At 40.7% G+C, this 25,605-nt stretch overlaps 2 protein-coding genes across 10 annotated transcripts in view; both read left to right on the top strand.

The window, feature by feature from the left end:
* arid1b (AT-rich interactive domain 1B) overlaps nt 1-5,312 on the top strand; it is a 216,746-nt gene extending 211,434 nt beyond the window's left edge. For all 5 annotated transcript variants that reach the window (XM_078796185.1, XM_058089853.2, XM_058089846.2 and 2 more), the window contains 5 exons: nt 332-448; nt 538-613; nt 714-1,452; nt 2,067-2,197; nt 2,352-5,312. In XM_078796185.1, coding sequence (XP_078652311.1) covers nt 332-448; nt 538-613; nt 714-1,452; nt 2,067-2,197; nt 2,352-4,118 — 2,830 coding nt within the window. In that variant the 3' untranslated portion in view covers nt 4,119-5,312. The remainder of the gene's footprint in view (nt 1-331; nt 449-537; nt 614-713; nt 1,453-2,066; nt 2,198-2,351) is intronic.
* Nucleotides 5,313-11,925: 6,613 nt separating this feature from the next.
* zdhhc14 (zDHHC palmitoyltransferase 14) overlaps nt 11,926-25,605 on the top strand; it is a 25,551-nt gene continuing 11,871 nt past the window's right edge. The window contains exons 1-3 of one of the 5 annotated variants that reach the window (XM_058089864.2): nt 11,926-12,462; nt 12,964-13,246; nt 21,977-22,137. In XM_058089864.2, coding sequence (XP_057945847.1) covers nt 13,005-13,246; nt 21,977-22,137 — 403 coding nt within the window. In that variant the 5' untranslated portion in view covers nt 11,926-12,462; nt 12,964-13,004. Of the gene's footprint in view, nt 12,463-12,487; nt 12,686-12,963; nt 13,247-21,976; nt 22,138-25,605 lie in introns of those variants that run through there. The other 4 variants (XM_058089863.2, XM_058089865.2, XM_058089861.2 and 1 more) reach the window with 4 other exon arrangements.

Genomic DNA, 25,605 nt, shown 5'->3' with positions numbered 1-25,605 from the left:
AACGACACACATTTCTCTCCATAGTGCCAAACATTTAAAGGTAGATAACCACCTAGGAGGTGAGTGACATAATAGTCAAAGCTTGTGTCATTGTAATTGTTAATATAGCCATGTAGTACTAAGAATCCAGGACAGAGTGTTCCATGTTTAGTTGAACACCCCACTGTGGTGGCCTCACACAAACAAAATACTTGCGAAGTTATTCCTTTTAGATGCTGATGTCTCACAGGACATGCTGAGGTTTTGCCTGCTCATTAAATTCTAAGCGTTTTGACTTTTTCAAATGGATATCAGTCGCATCATTGATATTGAACTGTTGTTTATTCTTCAGACCAGACCACATGATGGGGATGGAGGGGAGTATGGGTCCTCCTGGCAGTCAGAATAACATGGGACCACACAGTGAGGGTAGCATGTATTCTCCCAGCAGATACCCTTCACAGCAGAGGTAGGAACCTGTGTTTGCATGTGTCGTAGTTCCATCCTGTGTCAATGGAAAGCAGTGAGTGTTATATTCTCTATCATTTCACCTTGCAGACATGACGGGTATAGTTCCCAGTATCCTGGCATGCCATACGGGATGCATCCTTCTGGAATGTACCAACAGCAACAGGTGAGCTATAGCCTCTCTTCATAGGTCCATCATTATCCATCATTATTATATTTACAAACAAGAGTATGTTTACTAAGAAGGTCTACCTTTGCTTGGGCAGGGTTACAAAAGGCCCATGGATAGCATGTATGGCCCCCCACCCAAGAGGCACGAGAGCGACATGTACGGCATGCAGTACCCCAACCAGCAGACAGATATGTATAACCACTATAGCGGGGGCTATTCGGGTCCAGATCATAGACCCCTCCAAGGACAGTTCCCTTACCCCTACCCCCGTGACCGCATGGCGTCTTCTATGTCAAGTCAGCACACTATGATGAGTGGGGGGGCTACCCCGAACCACACTGGAGACGGTCCCAACATGTGGCCATCCAGAACAGACCTCAGCTATCCCTACCCCAACCGACAAGGACCCCCATCCCAGATGCCCCCTTACGGCTCCATTGGCAGAGAAGATATGGACGGGCGGCCCGGACAGGATCATTGGCACCGGCAGTCTCCTTATATGTCATCTCCTGGCAACATGGCTCCCTTTTCATCCCGCCACCCCCCATCGTCTTATTCCAACTCCCAGTCCATGGCAAACCACCTGCCCAGAGCGCCAAGTCCAGGGGCTTTTCAGCGGGCCATGGAGTCTCGGGTGTCACCCAGTAAAGCAGCTTTCATGTCAGCCATGAAGATGTCAAAGCCTGGGATGGCAATGATGGGATCTCAGGGATGCGGAACGCTGGGTCAGTTCCCTCCCAACTTGAGGAGGGACCTCAACTACCCACCGGGATCAGTGGAGGGTACCATGCCGATTCTCAGACATCGACGCAAGCTTACCTCAAAGGACACAGGTTAGATGCATTTGTAGGACGGAAAAAAATTGTACAGAAAAGAAGGCTAAAATCATTCCATAGAAACATAAAATCATGACATAAAATTCCGTAACTCATTCCATAAAATGAATTGTGCAGAAATATTTTCAGTTGCTCAGATAAGTATTCTAACTGTTTTAGATATGCTAACTTCAGTGATTTATATGGACCTGAGGTGATTTATTAGCCTCAAATACAGCGGAATGTATATGGCTAGGGGTCGCACTGTTGACAAGTGTTTAGCATGTTGGCTACACAGGGTTCGAGTCTCCACTTGTCCCTATGCGTGGGACTTCTCTGGGTGCTCTGGTTTCCTCCAAAAAAATGCATGCAGGTCAATTGGCGACCATAGGTATGAATGTGAGTGTGAATGGTTGTTTGTCTATATGTGCTCTGTGATTGGCTGGCGACCAGTCCAGGGTGTGCCAAAATTCAGCTGGGATAGTCTCCAGCATACCCACATACATTCTCTTAATTCGATCAATTAATAACAGGTCAGAATTAATCTTTTTTGAATCTCATGACAATTTCAAACTGATTTTTCTATCTATTTGGGCAAAATGTGATAACTTTGGTCTTTTTGTTTTTCCCAGGAATGCCGGAGGCTTGGCGTGTGATGATGTCCCTGAAGTCCGGCCTGTTGGCAGAGAGCACATGGGCGCTCGACACCATCAACATTCTGCTGTATGACGACAGCACTGTGGCCTCCTTCAACCTCTCCCAGGTAAACCGATCTCTACACGATGCCTCAATGATGATACACACAACAACGAGTCCTTTTGTCTGATTTGGGAAACATCATCAAAGAATCATGCAAAGTTCATGTTTCAGTTTGATTCCGATTGACCCATGATGTTTACATGTTTTTGTATGTCCAGTTGCCGGGCTTCCTGGAGCTTGTTGTTGAATACTTCCGTCGTTGCCTCATTGATATCTTTGGCATCCTGCAAGAGTTTGAAGTAGGAATGGTGGCACGGGAAAGCTTATTGGACCCCACCTCTGATAAGAATGAGGAACCCATCTTGGACGATGGGACCGAAAGTGCTGTCCGGCTGATATCTGAGTCTGTACCAGTTACGGAAGAGCCAGCGGACCAACCAGGGAACAATATAGAGGAATCTTCTCCTGCCGATGGAGAACCTGTATCAACAGATGGGAAGAAGGAGCATAGTGGGTGCATAAAAAAGGGTGAAGAAGACAAAGAGGAGGGCGAAAAGAAAGCGGAGAGTAAAAATCAGTGTGATGCCGAGCAGCCTGTCGCTGAGCAGGAACCCAAACCCAAACAAGCTAGCAAATACGATAAATTCCCCATCAGCATTGTTGACAAAGAGGACATTACTGAAGACATGACAGGCGACTCGGTTGAAGAGTTCACCAGTGGGCTGCTCCACTGGCAGGCAGGTGGTGGCGACACCACGTCTCACATTCAGACGTACTTTGAACCCCGTTGTGGTCCACCTGCCAGGGTGGAGGTCAAAGAGAACAAGGTGCCTGGTGAGAAGGAACAACCGAGGAAACATATCATCGCTACAATTGATGATGTTCTGTGCGCACGGGTTGATGCCCTCTCTTACGCCCACCCCGCACGCTCCCTGCCTTCCTACCCTTTCAGGGTCCATCCAGACGGAGAACAGGACCGCATCACCTTGCTGGAGGACGAGCCACGCTGCATGGATGAAGCCCCGCTGTCCACAAGCTCAGCCTGGCAAGAATCACTTGCCAAGCGTTGCCTCTGCGTTTCCAACATTGTCCGTGGACTGTCCTTCATCCCGGGGAATGACTTGGATTTGTCTCGGCACCCTGCGCTGGTTCTTCTTCTCGGCAGGCTCCTGTTGCTGCACCACCAGCACCCCGAGAGGAACAGATCGCCCCCTAGCCATCAAAAAGACGAGCAGCAGGAGAAAGAACATTGCAGTCGGAAGGACGAGTGGTGGTGGGAGTGTCTGAGTCTGCTCAGAGAAAATGCGATGGTCACTCTGGCGAATATCTCAGGCCAGCTGGACCTCTCCACCTATCCCGACAACATCTGCCTGCCCATCTTGGACGGCCTACTCCACTGGATGGTGTGCCCTGCAGCCGAAGCCCAAGACCCCTTCCCTTCGGCAACGGCCTACTCACAGCTCACCCCTCAAAGGCTGGTTCTCGAGTGCCTCTGCAAGCTGAGCATCCAGGACGGTAACGTGGATCTCCTTCTAGCCACGCCATCTTTCAGTCGCCAGGAGAAGCTCTTCACAATACTGGTCCGTTACGTGGGTCAGAGGAAGGCCCAGGTATACAGGGAGATGGCCGTGGCCGTCATCTCCCACCTGGCACAAGGAGACCCCACGGCTGCACGTGCCATCGCCATGCAGAAAGGAAGTGTGAGTAATTTGGTGGCCTTCTTAGAGGATGGCGTGAGCATGGCACAGTACCAGCAGAACCCTCACAGCCTATTGCACATGAGCCACGCCCACATGGATGCACCTAGCGTCAGCATGTTGTGCAGAGCAGCTAAAGGACTGTTGGCCATGGCCAAAGTAGAGGAGAACAAAGCAGAGTTTGTGCTCTACGAAAGCAGATTGTTAGACATTTCCATTTCTTCCGTCCTCAACGCAGGAGTGGTGGCCATTGTTTGCCAGGTTCTCTTTCATTTAGGGAAACTATGACAGGAGGAGAAGCAGGACTTGGTTAGCAGATATTAAGGCGGACTATTTCACTTGTTTTGCTATTTTTATTTATCCAACAGAGGAAAAATTGTTTTTTAAAGAAAAATTCCATGTCAGATATCTCTATGTATAGTCTCTGCGCCCTCTTAAATGCGGGTTGAGATTTCATTTGAATACAAATATTTAATACCTGCTGGCGTTGGATTGCTCAAGTTGATATTACGTTGAACTTTTGTTTACTTTTTTCAGCCAAAGCTGACACCAAATATTGGTGCTGACTTACATCAAGGAGTTGTTGCAATTATCTTTTTTTGTTGTTTTGTTTGTTTTGTAAAAGCTATAATGTGCTCATTTTGTTTTTGGAGAGTATTTATTTAAAAATGTGACACTGTACAGGAGGCTGACCTTTTTGCCAGCACTTGTGGAGGAAAAACACACTGACTTCTTTTCATCCTTGTCTCTGCTGGAAGAGAACTTGTGCAATAGGACAAGACCAAGGCGGTCCTTTCTAGAGAACCAGAGGAAGACACACATGCAGTCTGTACTGCGGGCCACAAGGGGGCAGCCGTGCACCAGCCAATCAACTTAGACGCGCATCTGTTAAAAAATGTATTCGTCATCGCCTCAAAGACTGCAACTTTTGTCTCCTCAAGGCTTGTGTCATGTCTGCATTATTTCATCACTGTATACAAACTGAACAATGGATGCACATGGTTATTTACCATTCCAATCAAGCATAGCAAGAGATGGGACTATTAACAAATGCTTTTATTGTTGTCAAACATTTGTTATTGTTATTACTATACACATTTTGTTAATGGGGTCCGATATTTGAACATGGTAACCGGTGTTTCAATGTAAAAAAATAATAATAATAATAAAATATGCCTGTATGCATTGTATTATAGCTGAGAAAACAATCGCTTTGGTAGTCAAATGTGAAAGTGCCAGGGTGAGAGGATCCGTAGGTTACGTAAGAAAACTGAACACATTTCTTTTTGTTGCTGTCCTCCATTCACGTCAGTGGGCACATTTTGGAATGCCCCAAAAGAAATGTGTTGAAATCCTACAAGATGTTCAAGATGCTCATTGTAAAATTTGCCTTTTTTCATATGACTACAGTATGTCTCTTTTATCCAGTATACACATTTATACTCTGTCCTGCACATGTCACAAATAAATGTACAATGAACATCATCGTAGTTGTTACATTCTGTCTCCACCATCTTATTAGGCCGAGAAAACCAAACTGCCTAGCCTAGCTAGAAAAGCCTAGCTTGATGGATTGCAGTTATTATTTGTCTTAAACTGCTTATTTATTGTAATTATGGCTACTATATTGTGTAATACAAGTGTAAAGGTAACTATAGGGGTGTTATTTCATGTCGAGGGGGCTCTTAATAACATATTTTCGATGCTATTTTCTATTTTACTGATCTGATCTGGAGCCTAGCCTAGCTAGAAAAGCCTAGCTTGACGGATTGCAGTTATTATTTGTCTTGAACTGCTTATTTATTGTAATTATGGCTACTATATTGTGTAATACAAGTGTAAAGGTAACTATAGGGGTGTTATTTCATGTTGAGGGGGCTCTTTGTAACACATTTTCGATGCTATTTTCTATTTTACTGATCTGATCTGGAGCCTAGCCTAGCTAGAAAGTCCTAGCTTGACGGATCGCAGTTATTATTTGTCTTAAACCTCTTATTTATTCTAATTATGTCTACTATATTGTGTAATACAAGTGTAAAGGTAACTATAGGGGTGTTCTTTCATGTCGAGGGGGCTCTTAATAACATATTTTCGATGCTATTTTCTATTTTACTGATCTGATCTGGAGCCTAGCTAGAAAGTCCTAGCTTGGCGGATTGCAGTTATTATTTGTCTTAAACTGCTTATTTATTCTAATTATGTCTACTATATTGTGTAATACAGGTGTAAAGGTAACTATAGGGGTGTTATTTCATGTCGAGGGGGCTCTAATAACATATTTTCTATGCTCTAACTCTGAGAATATTTCATTTTTAAATAAGGAATCCTACTTCACAGAAATTCACTTATCACAGTCAGGTCTGGAACGAACTAACAGTGATAAACGAGGGATTACCTTGCAGTACACCAGCTCTTGCCTTGGATCTTGATTGTGCAAGTGTGGCTGATGAACGAAGTTCTTATCTCATTGTAAATTGTCAGTCATCCAGGTCATGATAATCCCTAAAGTTTGACTCAAGGCAACCGGATTCTTCTGGTTTGTAAAGACGTTTCACCTTTAAGCTATTATTAGGCCCTGGCATTGGTTAATGATTGGCAGCACCATCGATTTTTATTAGGATTGTCAAATATAATGTGTTAACAGACATAACAAATGACTTTGTCTATTCCTATTTCAAGATGACTCCAATCATAGCATTCCTCAGGACGACAACACCTATAAAGGCATCACAGGTTGGTCTTTAAAGCGAAGGCTGCAGAGCAGGTATAACCTCATCTGCTGTACATCTCATTAAGAGTACCTGGCTGCCTTAAACAACATACCTGGATGATTGCTTAATCATCACTGCAGCTTCTTCATCCTTTGTTGCATGTGACGTGGGTATAGAAAACGAACACACCCCTGTATGAAAGAAACACATTTGTCACATTTGAAAGAACTAGCTGTTTGCTTTAGGCTTTCATTTTTTTGCAGCCCTACATATTCGAACATTTTTAATACTGTATTTGTGAGGGACATTCTGCCAATTTGTGCTTTTTCTCTCTGAAGACACAGGTGGTTCTCGGTTTAGGAGATTGTATGGTTCCACAGTCGGTCCCATAAGTTGTTTAAAAACAAGTTACAGCTTGCCGCCAGCGGAAGAATACGTACGTGCCACGCGCAGTGCAAGAATGCAGCATGTGCCTCGTGAGCCGCGGAAGAATACAATGTGTGCCGTCCTCAGCTACACTGTGGAAGAGTAATACTACTTTTATTTATTAGTTCACTTTTTACACTTCATGTCTCCCAGGCGGCAGTGCACCGAAGAAAAAGAGGTTTACTTTTCCAGACTAGCCTGGGGCAATATTATTTAAAGTTAGAAAGGCCTGCAACTATATGGATAGAAGTTTTTTTCCTTTTTATTACTGTTTCATTTATTAACTCTAGTATTTATTTTGTATTGCTATATTTTATGTGTTCTGTGTGATAATTTATCCATAAGTAAAAACTCAACTCACATTCTTGTAAAGGAACTTATACCTAATCTTTTCACAGTCAGGTTTGGCCTCAAAACTTGCAGCAAAATGAATACAAGTTAATATACTATATGATTGTAAATTATTACTGAAATTCCAACAGGCAAGCAGTGTGGATTATGTAGACGCTTGCATCATCTCAGACTGCTAGCCGGGACAATCCAGCAGCCACTTTTGAGGGAGATGGAGACGGCAGAGAGGTTGCTGCCACAGCCTGACATCCAGGCTAAAGGTAAACTGTGACACCCATTCCATTTGTTCCATCAATCATCTTACGTTATCATTAGAAAGTGGCAAGTATATGGAATTTAAAATTTTGGACTGTGAGCGCTAACCAGATTAGCCAGAATGTGCTGCAGTATACTTGACTAGACTAATATTTATCACTGCCATTAAATGCAAATTTACAGCATTCAGTCTTTTTATGTAGGCGTCTACCAGGATACCTTGACTTTATCTAATCATCCTCATTAATTTTTTTTTTTAGTTTAAATGTAGTATTATTTTTAGGGTGTGCATACTCTTACTAAAACATCACTGAAAAAAACAGTTTAGCAATGGCTTATTAGATTTTTTTTTTTTTTACCAAAATGCACCTGCACATTGAAAAGACAGACCTACGCAGTTCAGCGTTCCCCTGTCATTTAAAGTGGGTCGCATCACTTGTTATGGTGATGGCGGATGTGTTTCATGTAGGCAAGAGAAAAACCTCCCACACTTGTTTGCCTCCGAGAAGCTGAGTCATTACACGCTGACAGTGTAGATATGATGGCTGAGAGGATGCTGTGCTTGGCTACCTGCCTTACTGCCTCTCACCATCAGTGTAGGTAGGTGAGTGAGTAATCTCAGCTGACTTTTGGCGGGGTACACCCTGGACTGGTCACCAGACAGACAAAATACCGTTCACACTCACATTCACAATTTCCAATTAATTACACAGATGGTTTTAACAAGAATTTGCTGTCTATGTATTGCTGTATTGTAATTATTCATTGTTTGGGTTAGGGTTAGGGTTAGGGTTAGGGTTAGGGTTAGGGTTAGGGTTAGGGTTAGGGTTAGGGTTAGGGTTAGGGTTTTTAATTTTTATGTGGCTGGTGAAATAACTGTTGATTTGACTTTAGTCAAATTAACAGTTAACAGAGGACGCAAGCATGGAAAGAACATGCAAACTCCACAAAGAGATGTTCCAAAGGAGACAGCTTGTGTGTGACTGAATCTAGAGAAGTGTGTTTTAAAGGAAAACTGCGCTTTGGGGGGAGAGAGGATTTGGAGTATCCTTCACAATCCCAATTTCATTTTCTGTGCGTTCTAATGAGAGAAAACAAGTTAGTATGAGCTAGCAAACAATGCACATCATGAGTAGTACCTATTTTGATGCTAAAACCCTAACTAAAAAAATGGCTACTGTGTTCCATTTACATAACATTAATCAAGTTACAGTGATATTGTTAATAAGAAAAAGTATATTTCTGTGGCGGAGTAACATGACGCCTCGCTATCTGCTGGTCACAGAAGGAAGAATGCATACCTAGCTCTCAATTTTGCTCCAAAGACTCAACAAGATGCTTGTTTGCTGTCAGCTGTCAGACGGGAGCACACGTCTTGTGCTGGAAGACACAGCCATCCCAATGAGAACGGACATTTGAGAGTGTTGGCCATGTTTCTATGCTGCTGTTATTGATGAAAGTCACGTGAGCTATACGAGCTCTGTGAAATCAATGCACAAAGAAGTTTCGTTAATGTTTTAAATCATCAAAATACGGATAATTATGCGTGTCAAAGTGTTTTTATTTTATTTTTAACATCACAGCCTTGAATTGTATGAGTGTGTGTGTGATGTGATTAATGTAGAATAATTGTTTTCCCTTCCTGATTATGCACACACCAGCAGCATGCAACATTATGTATGTTTCCACAACAATTCTACGGGTTGACTGACATCAGGGAGGATTTTTAGTTTGTGTAGACGTGTTAAACAGAACAGATGACAAAGAAGCTGGAGGCTAGTGATGCAATCAATCACACAAAACGGGGCGGAACAGGAAATTGCAAAAACAGTACAAGCACTGCAGTTGGCATCGGAGTGGGACTCAATGTGGCAAATGTACTCACTGACTGATTTCTCTGCACTGTGTTTCCAGGAGACATATACATGATTAGGGTGTCTGACCCCCATTTGTTGGACATATTGTTTGTGTCTGTTGCGATACTGTATCTTATAATTTCATTCATGAAAAAGTGGTCTCAAAGTAACGTTGACAGTAATATCATTTATGGACAATAAATTGTAGGACTGTTATTGTCCAGCAAAATTCACTTTGTTGCATTTTCCTGGTTTCAGTTTTAAGTCAGTCTGTATAGTACGGTTTCTCAATAGTATTTCAAACATGTCTATCTCCCAGTAGGGGCATGATATAAAATAATTGACAACCACTGCCCAATGCAGAGCCGTTTCTGTGCTGTGGGCTGAGCGGAATCCTGACTGGAACTTTGCAAATAAGATGTTTCACTTGACATGGTTCTGGAGCCGGAAGACAACAATCTTCTCTACGGCCTTTGACAAGAAGGTGAGGTTGGAGATAGGCCTGTAATTGGCAAGCACTTGTGGATCTAATGAGGGCTTCTTGAGGATAGGATGGATGACAGCAACTTTGAGGGAAGGCGTGACAGGGCCAGATTACAGTGAAAGATTAACACACTGGGTGCCAAAATTGGCTCACATTAGGAATGAGAGGCTTGAGGGGGAATGTTGGGATGGGATCCAAGATGCAGTTGGACCATTTCATAATCCTTGTATCTTTTGATGATATTTTGACACTCCTTCCATGTACCTTTTATGAACCTTCATGACACAATGCAAGGTAGATTGATCCAAATATTGATACCAAAGGTAGTATCAGTATCAGATTGATATTATTCCGTTCTCTTCTATATTCATTTTGTCAAACATCTGTGTTTTTTGTTGTTTTTGATTAGTGACAGCCAGCAGCAGTTTTCGCTTTTGTTTAGTTATTTTGCACAACAAAAGATCCCTGCATTTTCACGCTAACATTTGTAACCCAGCAAATTTCTGGATTGTTAATTTGGTTTTTTTTCATCATTTGTGCTCTTTCTCTCCAAAAATATACCGTTTTTACAGAAAACACATGAAGTCTGCAATAATTTATAAACATGTCTTCAATTGTTCAAGCGTCAAATGTCTGCATAACACATAACCACATAATAATACAGAATACAGTACAAAGTACATCATGTGTTTTGAAGAACAACAGTCTGGCGATGGTTCCACAACAGAGTGTGCCTTTGAAGTACAGTAAGATGCCGTAAAGAAATAAAAGACAGTAGCAATGATTCCACATGAAAGATGGATACTTTATCCTTTATCCCTGATGGGCGGTTCCTTCCAGGAGCTGAAAATAAGGGAATGAAAGACAGTTAAAGCGTGGAGGGATCCTGGCATCATTATACCTTCAATAAAGGGTCCTGGTTCAGGTCTTGGTTCCATGTTGTTTTGCTGGACCACAAGGTATAAGTCAGACAGAGTTGTCTTCTCTCCCAGACTGACCTCCAGGAAGTTTCATAATACATAATGAATGCACTGAACATTTCAATGGACACATTTTTTATGGTATGTTGTTACTCATTACGCCTCCTCTGACTGACACTGCATTGGGCGTCCTAGATGGTCTTCTTTCATCCCGTTACTTCTGCTGTCATTATTTCTTCCTGGCGCCAAGCCTGTCCGAGGGCTGTATCATCTCCAGATGGGAGCCCAAAAAGAGACTCAATGAAGCCATCACGTTTCCTGCAGAACTTAAAATGATGAAACATGTGCAATATCCTTTCAGAAGGTGAGAATATGACTCTTGAGACCGCTTGAGAGCTGGGTCTCGGTCCGCTTGCAAGTGAACTATGGTGAGCTTGAGCCCAAATGTGTTTGCGACAAAGACACAGATCAGTGTTAAAATTACAGCAAAAAGCATGCATAAACTACAAATATACAGCCGGTTCTCAATTAACGATGATTTGCGGTTAAGACGTACCCGCATAATAGGTTTCGACCTTAATGTTTTGGTGTGTAAATACAAGAATAGTTATGTGAGTGCGGTGGAAGAGTATGTAATCTGTACTGAAGGACAACATAGACCCACCCCCCACTCACCAACCTCACGCCCTTCATCATCATGCCTTCCAAACACATTGCATATGTCAGTGCACCAAAGAAAAGGAAAACTGGAAGTGAAACTAGACATATCCTTGAATTTTGACCATTACATCAACATCATAGCATTCACCTCACAATTTTGTTTGTGTAAAGTTGGATGCTAATGAAGTTGTTATGCTCTAATATGATATGACAATTTTAAATGGTAGACTACAGATTCATACTGTAACACTTTTATTTTGGAGCTTACTTTGCACTGAACAGGAAGTCACTCTGGTGCATAACAAGAGGCACGTTGCTTCGACTCGTTTGTGTTAAGTGCATGTCTCAATAAATGTATTAAAAGAAAAATAAATGGGCAATTATATGGCGGTTATAATACATGTGACGTTGACGATGATGTTAATGGAGGTCCCGAATCCGGTTTGGGAGGGGTCTTTGTAGAGCGCCCCCTCAGTGGCGACGTCGTTTTTGAAGTGGGAGGAGCCGGCGAGCAGGCTGGGAGGCTCCGCTCGGCTCCCATGGTGATGGTGCTTGAGAGGGTGGCAGTTCAGCCCGCGTACCGGAACACAATGTAAACCGAACGGCTGCTCGACTGGATCGCCCGCACGCTTCTTGGGGGGAAGCTACAACTTGCCACGGAATGGTTAAGATTCGCGGTGTTTGACCGACTGTTGTTTTGATGAAAGGCTGGGGCTTTGTGGTCCGGCGGCGGCGAGTCGGGATGCTGGAGCAAGCCTGAGAGCACCCCACTGCGTTTGTTGTCTTTCTCTTTGGATTTTCCTTCGAAGTTTATCGACAAGCTGCACGTTTAAGGCATATGGAGCCTTTAAACTTATAAAATGGTTTGTGTCGTTTGGTTCTACGCTCGTTACAAACCTGGATAAGAAGCAGTGGAGCAGCGACGAAGCGACAACACCCCGACACGACAACCAGTGTTACTTGCCCTCGGTAAGGCAACGCGCCCGCTCCGCCAGTTTGTCGCCTCTCTTGGTTGCACACAAACAACCTGAACGGGGAGACATGGAGCTCATAGTACCGTGTGTTGACAGCCAGAACACGAACCCCTTAGTTTAGGCTGTGTGTGATGTCGTAATAGTTAATCTGAAAGCCCAAAACGTGTAGTTATGTAGAAGAAATTGTGTATTAATGAGATAGCCTCTCAATTGTAATGGTAAGTCAAAGTGCTAACCTAATTTCATGTGTCAAACTGCATTAGCTTTAGCCATAGTTCGGATGCTACGTGAGGCTAGCCAGCTCGCATGCTAACAATGTCTGCTGTAACAACATGAAACGCTGATTGCTCATTTAACAAGTTAAATATTTATTTCTTATATAAAGACGAAAGGTGAAGCATTGTCTATTTTCGTTTGAAGTACGCATTTTTTAACTTTTTTTTTAACTCAGGTGTTGCTGTTAGCCTCACTAACTTGTACGTTGTCTTCTTCACAGCCTGGAATCCTTTCAAGTGAGTGGATTTGAAAGAGCAATTGATGCATCTCGGAGTGTCTGAGTCTATGAGAGAGTGCGAGTATAGCCAAATAAGCACTCGCAGCTCCACTCCAATGGAGACTCCTTTCAAGAAGAAGACTCCTAAAAAGAGGAAATGGGAGTCATTCCCAGGTCGGAATAAATTCTACTGCGATGGGAGGATAATGATGGCCAAGCAGACCGGGGTTTTCTACCTCACCCTTGTCCTCATCCTTGTGACTTGTGGACTTTTCTTCACATTTGAGTGAGTATTGTATTCAGTCTTTGTGCTTCCATAGGTGATTAACCTGCGCACTTTGAACTGGTGACTTGGGGATGTCATGAATGCAGAAAAGTTTAGATGATAGAACATGCCACTTGTGCCATCAGTTTGGAGTCAGTTTGTTTCCAATGACCTTTGGGCACATTGGGAAGGAAGCCTGAACTGACTGGGGATTACCAGCTTCTTCATTTTTCCATGTCAATTTTTTTTTTGGCTAGGGCATGTTTGTGATTTTAAAAAATGCCTTGTGGTTAGTGCTGTGGGTTTTTATTTGCTCCACAAGGCGACAAAGCGACTGCGATTGGCGAAACTCGCCAACATATAACAAATCCTGCACACGGCAGGCAAAAAGTGAGGATGTGCTCACATCCAGAGAGATTAACTCTTTCACGGTTTTGTTCGGCAGTCAGATTTACAAGGAATTTGGGGGTATCAAAGTAACTCAGAGAAGGAAAAGCAACGGTGCTGTTACATAAATGTCCATTTTAATTAATGTAAACTTAAATGGTATGTTTACTGTGGTAGCCATGCCACTGTGTCTTTTTTTTTTAAATCAAAATTAAATTAGAAATGTCAAATAGCTCTGGTAAATCTGACATAGCAGGTATTATTTTTTTCCTCCATGTTTACTTGCAAGAGAGTACTGAATAGCATCTTATCTATTCGTTGGTCACCCAGTGAAACTCATGCTGATTCGTCCTTGTCTGGGCAACAGCGATAAATAGGGAATTTTGTCACAAGCTCGCATTTGCACAATGACATACACAAGGACAAAATTTAGTATGCATGAATTTTGCTTGTCACTTGGTTGGACGGTAACTCGGTATTTCGCCATGTTGCGCAGATTCAATTGAAAATGAATGGACGAGAAGCGACGTCGCCTCCTGTGTGTGGCGGCCATTAGTTTGTGGGTTATACATGCCTCTGCATGATGCACACTGAATGACGGTGTGTTCACACTTGTCATTGTTGGTTTAGTTAAAACAGACGAGAGACATTACAGTTTGTTTGCTCAAGTATGAACGCGATCCATGACCAAACAAGGGGGCCGAGACAACCTGAGAGATGGGAATCCGTCTGCCTGCAAGTGGACATATTGCGAGTGAGACAAGTGTGAACGGCCAACCAAAATACCGCATATGACGTCACTGTGCGCCGATTTCCACAAGTGAGTTTAAAGGAACTGCTAAAGTTGAGTAATTTGGACAGCAATTTTCTAAATGTTTCATTTATTTATGGGAGAACTACATCATGTGGAGTTAAGAACAAAGTTTGTATCGTTCCACACGGATTGTTCAGTGTTTTTCAACAAAATAGATTGGAACATTGAAGGTTTATGCTGTCAGTTATTTAAAATAAATTGGTATCGGCCCTGTGATGTTACCAAATACAACCCTAACCAGGCAATGCATTGCAACACTCAACAGAAGCTGAGGTAAAATCACCAAATACAATATTTAAATGTAAGCAGAGAAGCGTAAATAGAGTAGTTTAACATACGATCCAATAGCTTAGCGCTAGTTTTATAAAATGAGAATGGCTGAGAGCTACGCCTTTTATTTAACTTTATAGCTTATTTCAACAGCATTACACAAAATAGTATGTAAAACTCACATTTTGTACATAAACCAACAAAATATCTGCATTTTGTATTTCAGGTTGCGTTTATTCTTTGTGCAAGTTTCTCTCAACTTTTAGAACTGTCTGACAAAAGGAAAGGAGATGTGAGTCACTTCCGTTTTATTTATATGACGGGCAACATTTAAACTGTACTTTATTTTCAAATTTACAATATTTTCTGCACTGTTCAAATTTGATGAAAACGTGTTGACACTTTGATTGCAGTCCTCACAGAAACATCTTCCTCTTCATCTCACTTGCAGTTGGACAACTTTCGATTTAGCATCAGGCTCTTTTCAAATGCTGCAATAACAGTCTGACATTTTATTGATAAACTGCATACCGTGCTGTACTATCCTGTTAATTATGACATATTGTACATTTCAAAATTTCTCTCAGGGGTTTTGTCTAATATCTGCCTCAGCGTTATGGAGTAGACTAGTCATGTCATTTGTACTTGCTTAATTACAGTCCCAGTCTCCCAAGAGACTCACACACTAATCTGAGCATCTGAGCCAGCCTTTCCACGTCTTCCCAAGTGTCCCAAATATTACATCACTGGGATTGAAGTATGTGATGGATATCGACAATGACCTAAGCACTGCCAACTCATGGGTTTACCACAGTGCATTGTTTCTTTCACCCCTTTGACTAATCACACTGTCATTGTAGAAACCTGATCAGGTCTAGATAACAGTCCTGCTCCTTCATGAGGTTTGTTGCTCAATCTGGCTGTCTGTAAGGGTAAAGTGCTTTCGAACTAGATGGACCTTAATAGGCAAACTGCTGTGTATGCAGTGGATAATGGCTACTGTTCTCTGTGTAGGGTAAATGTGCTCTTTGTTTAATGATGTCAGAGTACCTCAATACTGAATGTTGCAATAAGGACCATTACTGAATGTTGTGACAAGAAAAGTCTGAAATTTGTGTGTATTCCAAGTTATGGATGTGCATTCTGCCATAGGTGTTTATTAAATTCCTCAGTGTACTTACCTGTTCCCTTGACAGCAATTTAGGGTAGGTCGGAATGTATATCTAAATTAACTTAACACTGGACACACACCACATGAAGGCCGAATAAAATAGAGCAATAAAAAGATAAATACAAGAAGTTAATGAAACTGTGATTAAAAAAAAGATCTCCTTACTTTCATGCCTGTGGTTGTCTGCAAGGGAGGGAGAGACAGGCTTTATTGAGAGGAGGAAGTCAATAATGAGACCACTAGGCTGCTCAGTTATCATTGTTAATTTCATAGGAGCAGATTATTTTGCATGCTCACAGATATAGTAATTGTTATCCTTGGTGATGGTATCTGTGTTTGACTGAATTGAACATGCAGCCCTTGAGGCACTGCATTCAAAAGAGTCTGCCTCACACTTTAGAGAAACCTTTTTAGTAATGTTGCTCGAATTCTATTGAGGTGAAGGGCTGAGAGACAGACCAAAGAAGAACCCATAATTGTGGCTGTAGATCCAGGAATTTTTTATACATTTTGTTTTTTTCTAGATAGATAGTGTTGGTACAAATCTTAATGAGAAAATGCCATATGAAAGAGGTGTTTTTCTATGAATCTGCCTAAGCACTGATGTGCATCTTGTATTGTGAAAAGTTGCCTTGGACATTTCCAAATTTGCCACTCAGCCAATTAATAATAAAAGAAATCAAAAACTGACAAGGCAGTTAATTGTGGCGTCATAATTAGGTTCAAACAGTGTTAAGAGATGTGAAATTGCCCCTGTCCGAAATCCAGTGTGCATGCAGTGGTGCATGCTAACCAGATCTATCAGTAATGAACTCTGGACCGCCTAATCTGGGAATACATTGTCACCTCAGAGGAACACATCCATGGCTAAAGGACAGCCTCAGTAAGGAGCAGGAATCTCAGGCTAAACCTTAAACCCCATTTTAATCACAAACTAATTCAGGCTGCACAAAAGTTTTATTTCAGATTCACAGTAACATACAAAATCATCTCTAAATGTTTTTTTTAATTATATAGTCTTGACAAGCTGCATCACAAACAAATGTTGACATTTCATTCAAGGCCTCAAACGGCACTGTCATTAGCATGATGGCCAGCACTTCCTCTTTGCTTGTCCGACAATTGGCGAGGCTTGGTGGCTGTCATTCATCTTCAGTTGATTGACTTTTATTGTGACTTGTCTTTATTACATCCATGAATGTACTGTTGTGTGAGAGACCATGAAATGTGTTTTTATGGATACTTTTTGTCATTCTTGACAATTAAGTCAGATACGTTTTTGTCTAAATTAAGGTGATTTTATGGTTCCCCGTTATCTCCATTCTTATCATTACGCGCTCTCACTTGTGCAGCAGTCTCCATCCACGCATGTAAACACTGTGAGACACACACAAAACAGACAAGCAAGACCATGTCGTGATAAGATCGGAGAGATCAGATATTTGTTTTTGTTAGCAAATGTATTACTCTTGCACGCATATAGTTTTGAGAAGCCAAACTCTTTACTTAAGTGACCCCATCAGCTAACTGGGACTATGTTTCCTCCTCACCGAAATCCTCTCCTCACCGAAAACTCTGCTCATGGAACACACTCATTAGTTCACTTGAGTGTATGCAAATGTACACATTTTACAGAGGGCGTTTTTGTTTGTTTTTATTTATCTTAAGGGCTAAGGGGATACTTGGCCATAAAAAACAAACCCTGTTCACCACCAGCAGACCTTGGTCTATTTATTATTTTATGCTCCCACAGATGTGCAAGTGTGCTGTCTTTGCACGTTGTCTGGCTAGTCTCATGATACAATAAAGTTCACGCAGACACAGGATGTTTTCTGTCACGCTGTTGTGTTTTTGGAATGTTGATCACAAGAACCATCATGAAGTACCGAAGCACAGAAGTATTGAAAATTGTTAGCAGGACTGCTTCTTTTGCTCTACAAAATGGAAATGTAACATATTTAGTTTGAAGAAATTAAATTAGGGCTGGGCGATATGAACCAAAACTCATATCCGGATACTGTAAATTTAGGTTGAATATGGATATACGGATAAGTATATCCCGATATTTTTTCCACAAAGTCAGTCCAGACAAAACCAAAGCCACAATAAAGTTGACGACTCTTGTTTTGAAATATAGAAAATATAACCATACAGTACATCTTTTTATATATGGTGGAGAAACATGTTTTTTTATGTTCTGATTTCGAAGTACCTCCACATTACCGAGATACTGCTTATTTCTTTGTGAGATGCTGGGCTTCTGCTCTGTCTCTCCGACCTCGTGCATGCAGGGATATACAGGAGATACAGGGAGATACAGTACCAATCCAAGCTATATCGATATCAACTATTTATATGGTTTGTTTTGATATCAAGCTTAAAGTAAATATCAATATACTAAGAATATCAATCGACCAGCCCTAAATTAAATTCAACCCTTGTAGTAAAATTTGGAGCTGTTGTGTTACAGGAAAGCACATTTGACTGTTCCCTTGAAGTAGAATCACATTTCATTTCCATAGTACAGTATTTGCCTCATGTATTTTAGAAGAATTCTCCTGGATCACACTGCCAGAGTGCCAGTTGGGGATAGGTTTGTAGTTAAATCACATGAATGTTTCATGTGCTGAATTTCTGTGAGAGGGTCTAATGCAGAAAGAACACCCTGGATTCTTAATGGTGATGTGTTTGTTTGATTGTCTGAATTCAGGCTGTCTTTTTACCTGATTTTGCACAAATGAACTCAAATGAGTAATATACTATAGTAAAGCATTATAGAATATTGAATATCAAATTTCATTATTTTTTTTGTAACACTCAACAACACAGATTGTCAGATATCATTACGTCACTTCGTCTCCTAGCCACACTGGACATCAGACCAGAACGACTGGGGACTTTCCACAAGTACTGTAGTTGTACATAATATTTGTTATTTACACGGTTCGGCACTTGGACCTTGGACCTAGCGTAGGGGTGTCCAAGCTTTTTACACCAAGGGCCACATACTAAAAAACGAAAGGCGATAATTACAAACATTAGCCAGGCTCTATGTTGGTAAAATAAGTGTAAAATGTAAAAAACAGAATAAACAAAGAATAAAAAGGTAAAAACTGAAACCAAAAGTTGTCTGAATCTCCTCTTACAGAGTGTGAATGGAAGCTAGAAGGGTTAGCTTGTGTGGTTGCGTGACTCGGGCTTGATGAGTATATTTTTACCATGTTGTATTTTAATGTAAGGTAGGTTTTGCGGTGCCCGGTGACGACGTGGAAGTAGCTGTAAATACACAATCTCCACACACACGGAACACACTTGCGACCGTCCTTTAAAATAGAGCACCATTTGCCTCATATCTGCCTAAATAAACAAGAGTGTCGTGCTAAATATCCATATATGCATATTCCATATGTTTACTATGTGAGACAAGTATATATCATTATATGGCTTAAGGTTTGTAGCATTTCATACAAGACTGATTAAAAATATTATATCATCATACCGTGATGCATCCTAAAATATCATGGTATATGCTGAGGTCCACATTGCCCAACCTTATATCTAACATATATTATATTTATATTTAATAAAATATTTTTTTCATGTTTTAACCTTCTTGTACTAAAATTAAATTACCTATATAAAAATAAATACACAATGTTATTCTCATAAAATGTAAACTTTTTCTCATTAGATTTGCAACTTTTTTAATATATATTTTTCACTTGATATAAAACTACTGCTGATTTTTACGGCTTGTATTTTTTTTAAAAAAAATACAATTTGCATATGAATACAAATAGAGCCACACTTTGGATACCCCCGGCGTAGTGTTACGTCTTTATTTGGTGATTTTTCTTTTCCTTTACAACATAGCTGATGAATTAAAAATGTTAATCCTATTCTCATCCGCTAATGAATGTGTTGACACAATTAAAGATTAGGACTGCCATGTTGTATTCTTTTATGAAATGTCCTTATGTGTTCTTTGTTCCCTTTTAGTTCTTCGAGACAGTTGACTCATGTAGCTGTTTCCAGGGTAACTGCATCCCTTTTCAAAACTGACATTGGATAGGTTGTGTCTCCATAGCAACAAAACCCCTAAAGTCTATGTAAATGTAGGATTTTCCATTAAATTTAAAGGGGAAATGTGTTCGATCCCACAATGTCCCTTTTTTGAGTCCATCCAATGTAATCCACAGCTCCTCATTTGTCACGTTCAGTGACTGCAATTGATTGCTGACCACATTGTCCTCGAAGGGGAAGAAAAATGTACTGTGTATTCTCCACATATTTATTGATTTGTGCCTATTGCAGAGTTGGCCTGAAAGTTTCGTCCATCCTCCTCGAAGCGTCTGCATTTAACTCTGGCCATAACTTAGGTCACACATGACAACCTTTTCAATATTTTTCTGATGTATGAGTCACTTTGTCTCTAAGGGCAGAATAAGTACTTTTTTCTTTTATCTCTTGTGAAAGGGATACATTTAAGGTTACTTTTACGTGACTCTTCCCAAAGACACAATGTGGCATTGAAATCAACCACTACTACCTTCCTGTTTTCAGTCAAATCAAGAATCATGTCATCAGTGAAGTCTGTGTGTGCGTGCGTATGTGTGTGTGTGCCTGTGTGTGTGCATGCGTCTTTAGTTAGATTTCATCAAATATTGCTCTCAATTTTCCAGTTCCTTTGGTACACCCAGATATAATATATTTCAATAATCCAGCATGGAATCCTCCCTTCATGTGGACACGTGCTGTTCCACTCCCTAGTTCAAAAGTGACTTTATTGATCATATGTTATGTAATTTAGCAGATCAATGTTTTCCAAGACTTACAACAACAGTGATTCAGTTGTGTATGACAGTGATCCTCATCCAAGTGTCCCAAGCAGAGTACATTTGTTTTGTCTGTTGATGGCAAGGGGCGCATTCCACCGTCATGGCACCAACTCCATTGATGATGAATATTAGCTTGATTTATTTATTGTCTTGAATCCTAATTGTGCTAGATGGAACATTGATTTTATAGGGCAAGTACACTGCCAAGAACCATCTCACTTGATTTACTGGCAAATAATCTTTTGAGTCAGTTTTGTGTTTACTGCTTGATCGTTTGTTGGCTGACCTTTTTGTTTGGAAGGTGTTCCCCTCTAGCCATTGAAGTGAACAAGAAGGGAGGCTGTACTCATTGTTTGACTTTAATTACCACAGACCTGCAACCAATATAAATCTTCTGGGTTCATGTTGATATCCCATGCATTCACATTTGTGGAATCCAACATGACAAACCTAAATATAGTTTGGCTCAGTATGTGCGAATAACTGAGGTTGGCATACATCAGCGGATGTGAGTGCCCCTCCTAAGGTGTTACCATATGAGCGGTAGATGTGATATGTTATATAAGCAATTGGTATATTAGGAACTCACTGCCTTAATGATTAACCTTGCAAGGCCACACTTCCAAGAACACATACACGTTTCTGTTTTTATTGTACCTGTGAAGGGTCCTTCCAGTAATTTTCAGTCAGGCTCTTGCTACTGGTCATCTGACCTCATCTTTGGAAAGGTAATGGTTTAAATGACTTAAAATTAATTTAAATAATAAAAAAAATATATGTTTGTCAAATAGCTTCAGTAAAACAATAATTGTACACAAAAATACAATCAAGATCATTTTCGAAATTTGAAGCTTTTTTCAATTAATGGAATAATCGGTTAGGCCATTGATGGACCAAGTTAATATGATGTGCCACAGCCAAATTGATATACCGATAAGGAGCAATTCATGCTTCCATCTCTGTACAACTAAGTGTGATCACTATAATATAATCACCTGTGCCACTGTAGGGTTAATAGGATTACACAGGATCACCTAATGAGAGTGATTGCAACTTTTGAGACTGACATGCGTGTGTGTGTTGGGTGAAGGGATTACTTACACTTAGGAGTCATTATACAACAAAGTGCTTAATCGCCAGTATGCATTACACTTAGTGTGTTTTAAAGTGGGCTTTGTGGTATTGTATGTCTAATGTTTGTAGGGGTTTGTGTTGTTATTTCATAATTTCTCATTTTCCCCTCCTCTCACTATCATTGTTTCTCGTTTCAGTTGTCATTTCTTGGCCCTGCAGTTGACCCCAGTCATACCAGTTATAGGGGGAGTGCTCTTTCTTTTTGTGCTGGGAACGCTGCTGAGAACCAGCTTCAGTGATCCAGGGGTTCTGCCCAGGGCCACAGCGGACGAAGCAGCCGATCTAGAAAGGCAAATAGGTAAGAAACCACTGCTATTACATTACATGATTGATGTGGTCTAGACTATGACCAGAGATGAGATGGAGGGGACACTCTTGGGCTTTAATGGTGGCTTTGGAAATACATATTTTTTAAAACTGTTTAAAACTTTAAAAGATTATTTTTGATATTTTAGAGAAATGTAGACACTATACGACAATAAATATTTTATGTCCTTACCCTCAAGAGCTCATTTCTTGAATGGCTGAAATAGGCTCGATTTGATTATTTACTCGACCCAAACAATTCAAATTGCATTTTTACAGCTCTTCAAGTCATAACTGCATGCGAGCATTGGAAGCCTTTCAGTGATTCCCAAACTTCAGTTCAGTGATCTTCTTCAGACATTTGACCTGAAGACATGTACCTACTAGTACTGAACAACAGTACTGAACAAAGCATACCCTTTTTTATCATAATTAACTTGAAATATATAACATAATTAAATGGTTCATTCATTTTATAGTAATTTGGGTCAAAATTTTGTATCTTTGGAACCTCTGCTTTAGTGTATGTAAAATACCAACATTGTGGAAGCTTAAAATGCAAGAGTTTCAAGATTATTCAGTGATATGCCACATATAAAAAAGGTCTTTCTATTTGCTCTGTGAAGTATTTGTTTCCTGTCTTTCAGGCCTCCTAGGGTCTCATTAAACAAACTCTGGAATGGTATACTCTCTTTTTACCAGACTTTTTAACAAGCTTTTGGTTACTGCAAATTGCATAGAGTACAAACCAATGTGTTGCAAGAGCCATCTGAAAAGTACCAGTGAACTTGACAAACATGTGAGAATCTGAGAATAAACAAAAAAAGAACACTGCTGACCCAAATTCCACACAACCACCATTGGCTTTTGTGGATAATAAATAACTGCTTCTCAACCACAATTAATCATTTTATTTCTTTTTCTTGTTACTGCTGATTGGAGCCAACGTTGTATCTGTATACTGTATACTTATAATTATTCATTCATTCATTTTCTACCGCTTTTTCCTCATGAGGGCCGCGGGGGTGCTGGAGCCTATCCCAGCTGTCTTTGGGCAAGAGGCGGGGTACACCCTGGACTGGTCGCCAGCCAATCACAGGGCACATATAGACAAACAACCATTCACACTCACATTCATACCTATGGACAATTTGGAGTCACCAATTAACCTAGCATGTTTTTGGAATGTGGGAGGAAACCGGAGTACCCGGAGAAAACCCATGCATGCACGGGGAGAACATGCAAACTCCACACAGAGATGGCCGAGGGTGGAATCGAACTCGGTTCTACACGTAAACTAGCTGTGTGGCCTGCGCGCTAACCACTCGGCCGCAATTTAATTTTTTTTTAAAATACGTACGTGTCTCCATTCCATGGTATTTAGTGAACTTTAACCAAATGACTTTTACTTTTGGTGTGATTGTAGATCATATTGTATTTAGTACATCACCACCCTTATTAGTTTGCATGGCTATGCATTGTTGGTATCCATTACCTTGTCCCGTGTTTATGGTTGAACTGCATAGTTCTGCGCTTGTGAGTTGTTATTTGTGTGCCAGCAACGTGTGTTATTACGTCATACTGGAAACGTTACAGAGACACTTTGCATTTCGCTTATTGTCTTTCTTTTCCTCTGCTGTTGCTGTCCAGTGTGCAGCTGGTGCAAGTCTTGGCGCAGCAGATTTACACGCGAGACATCTCTTGCACATCTGTTAGCTCTTATCCCAATCATCTAGCCTCATTCCAAGCTCCAACATAAGTCAGCCTCAGGAAGGAAAACACTCTATGTCCCCCTCGCTCTCTTGGTTCTTTCTCATTTTCAGTTTTACTATGGGGTGCCCACCCGTCTTGATGAGTGGACTGAATGAAGTGTTATTTAACAATATTCACCCGGGGTGTCCCAATGCAACTTTGTCACTTCGATATGATGCATGCAGATATGGGAGCCTTGAGTATCGGTCGATTTCAACACAACTCATACATACTTTTATTCAAGATGTGTATTGTCATGTGCAGCAGTAGACACACAGTGGTAAAACGATTGTGATTTCTCATCCCAGTTGTCATGCTGCTCAGATGTGGTTCTGTGCCACTATGGGAAACTTGTGCATGACAAGTTTTACACTTGGCTGCATTGTCTTTTCCCAGATGCTGCTGAAAAATACTGCCACACAGTTGACATCGTTCCTACTCCTTGTTAAATGCACTAGCTGTTGCTGTGATCAAGTGTGCTCTGCATGCTAAATAAAAGTGCTGCCGTGGAGTCTGGAATGGACTGCTTGTATTGCTCTACCAATATTGGAGATTTTAGATTTAGGCCCATATAATACCAGTTTTTGCCGGTTTCGAAACGATACCCAGGACACCCCTAACATCTTCTTGAACTTTTGATATACTACTTGAATGATCAGTTGTATATATGGTTGTACTTTGCACAGTAAGCTTTTCTCTTTTCTGCTTTTCTCACATGAACCTTTTATTCTTCACAAATTTGCTCCTTTTTTGGTCACATTGAAGCTGACATATTTTTGTCCAGTACTGTTGGATGTTCACCACCCTATCCAATTATTGACTAACACATCCTTAGAAAAGTAAAAGTAAATTACTTATTGATAGCAAGTACTTGTACTCAGCATCTATCATGTCATTTTGAAAAGAAAACTGCTTAATGGTCTGGCCACCAGTAAGCCATGAACATTAGTGTTCACTATAAGTCTCATTAATATGTAATGATGTTGTCAAGTCAGCTCTACGGGGTTCAAGTTCAACCCCACTATTATTGATTTGCTTGCAAAACAGTTGAGCTAATGTCTGCACCAAATGTGACATCATGGCGGCATTGTAAAAGCACTTAGTTTAGTTTAGCACAAGTTTAGCACTTAATTTAGCACTAGCATGCTAAACTAATCTAAATCCACTAGCTTCCCTTCATGCTCCATAAGAGGAGCTTCCATTTCAACATGTTTAGTTCATCAACTCTGCTTTTTTCTGTTTTAAATGGTCATTTATACTGGTATACTAAGTTATATCATTGGAAGACTTTATACCGGTATATAACACTTATCACCCAACCCTAGTTCTGTTTGTGTGTAACATTAGTTCCATTGTTTTACTGACTCTTTGGCGTTACCATCATTATTAGCATCATAATTCAGAAACATAAGACGAGCATTGATGGATTTGTGGGAGGAGATGAATTAAAAATTCAGTGAGTGTATTGTTAAATGGTAGAATAAAGTTAAACTAAACTCACTGTTTTTTTTGTTTGTTTATTTGTTTGTTTGTTTTGTAGATCGCATGTTTTAGCATACGCCTTATGGTGCAGAAAATTCCTCACTTTGATTGTTTGAGAATTTGGGATGACTTTTAAGAGTGGAGCATCGGAAGTGACACGTGTGATGCCAGCTAGCTCAAGTTGACTGTATTTAGCTGAGTGTTAGCAGTGTGGAGGTCGACAGCT

Source organism: Doryrhamphus excisus, linkage group LG14, assembly GCF_037039965.1.
Source record: "Doryrhamphus excisus strain RoL-2023G ecotype Guam linkage group LG14, RoL_Dexc_Guam_v1.1, whole genome shotgun sequence".
Lineage (NCBI taxonomy): Eukaryota > Metazoa > Chordata > Actinopteri > Syngnathiformes > Syngnathidae > Doryrhamphus > Doryrhamphus excisus.
This window is presented reverse-complemented; position numbering and strand designations above follow the sequence as displayed.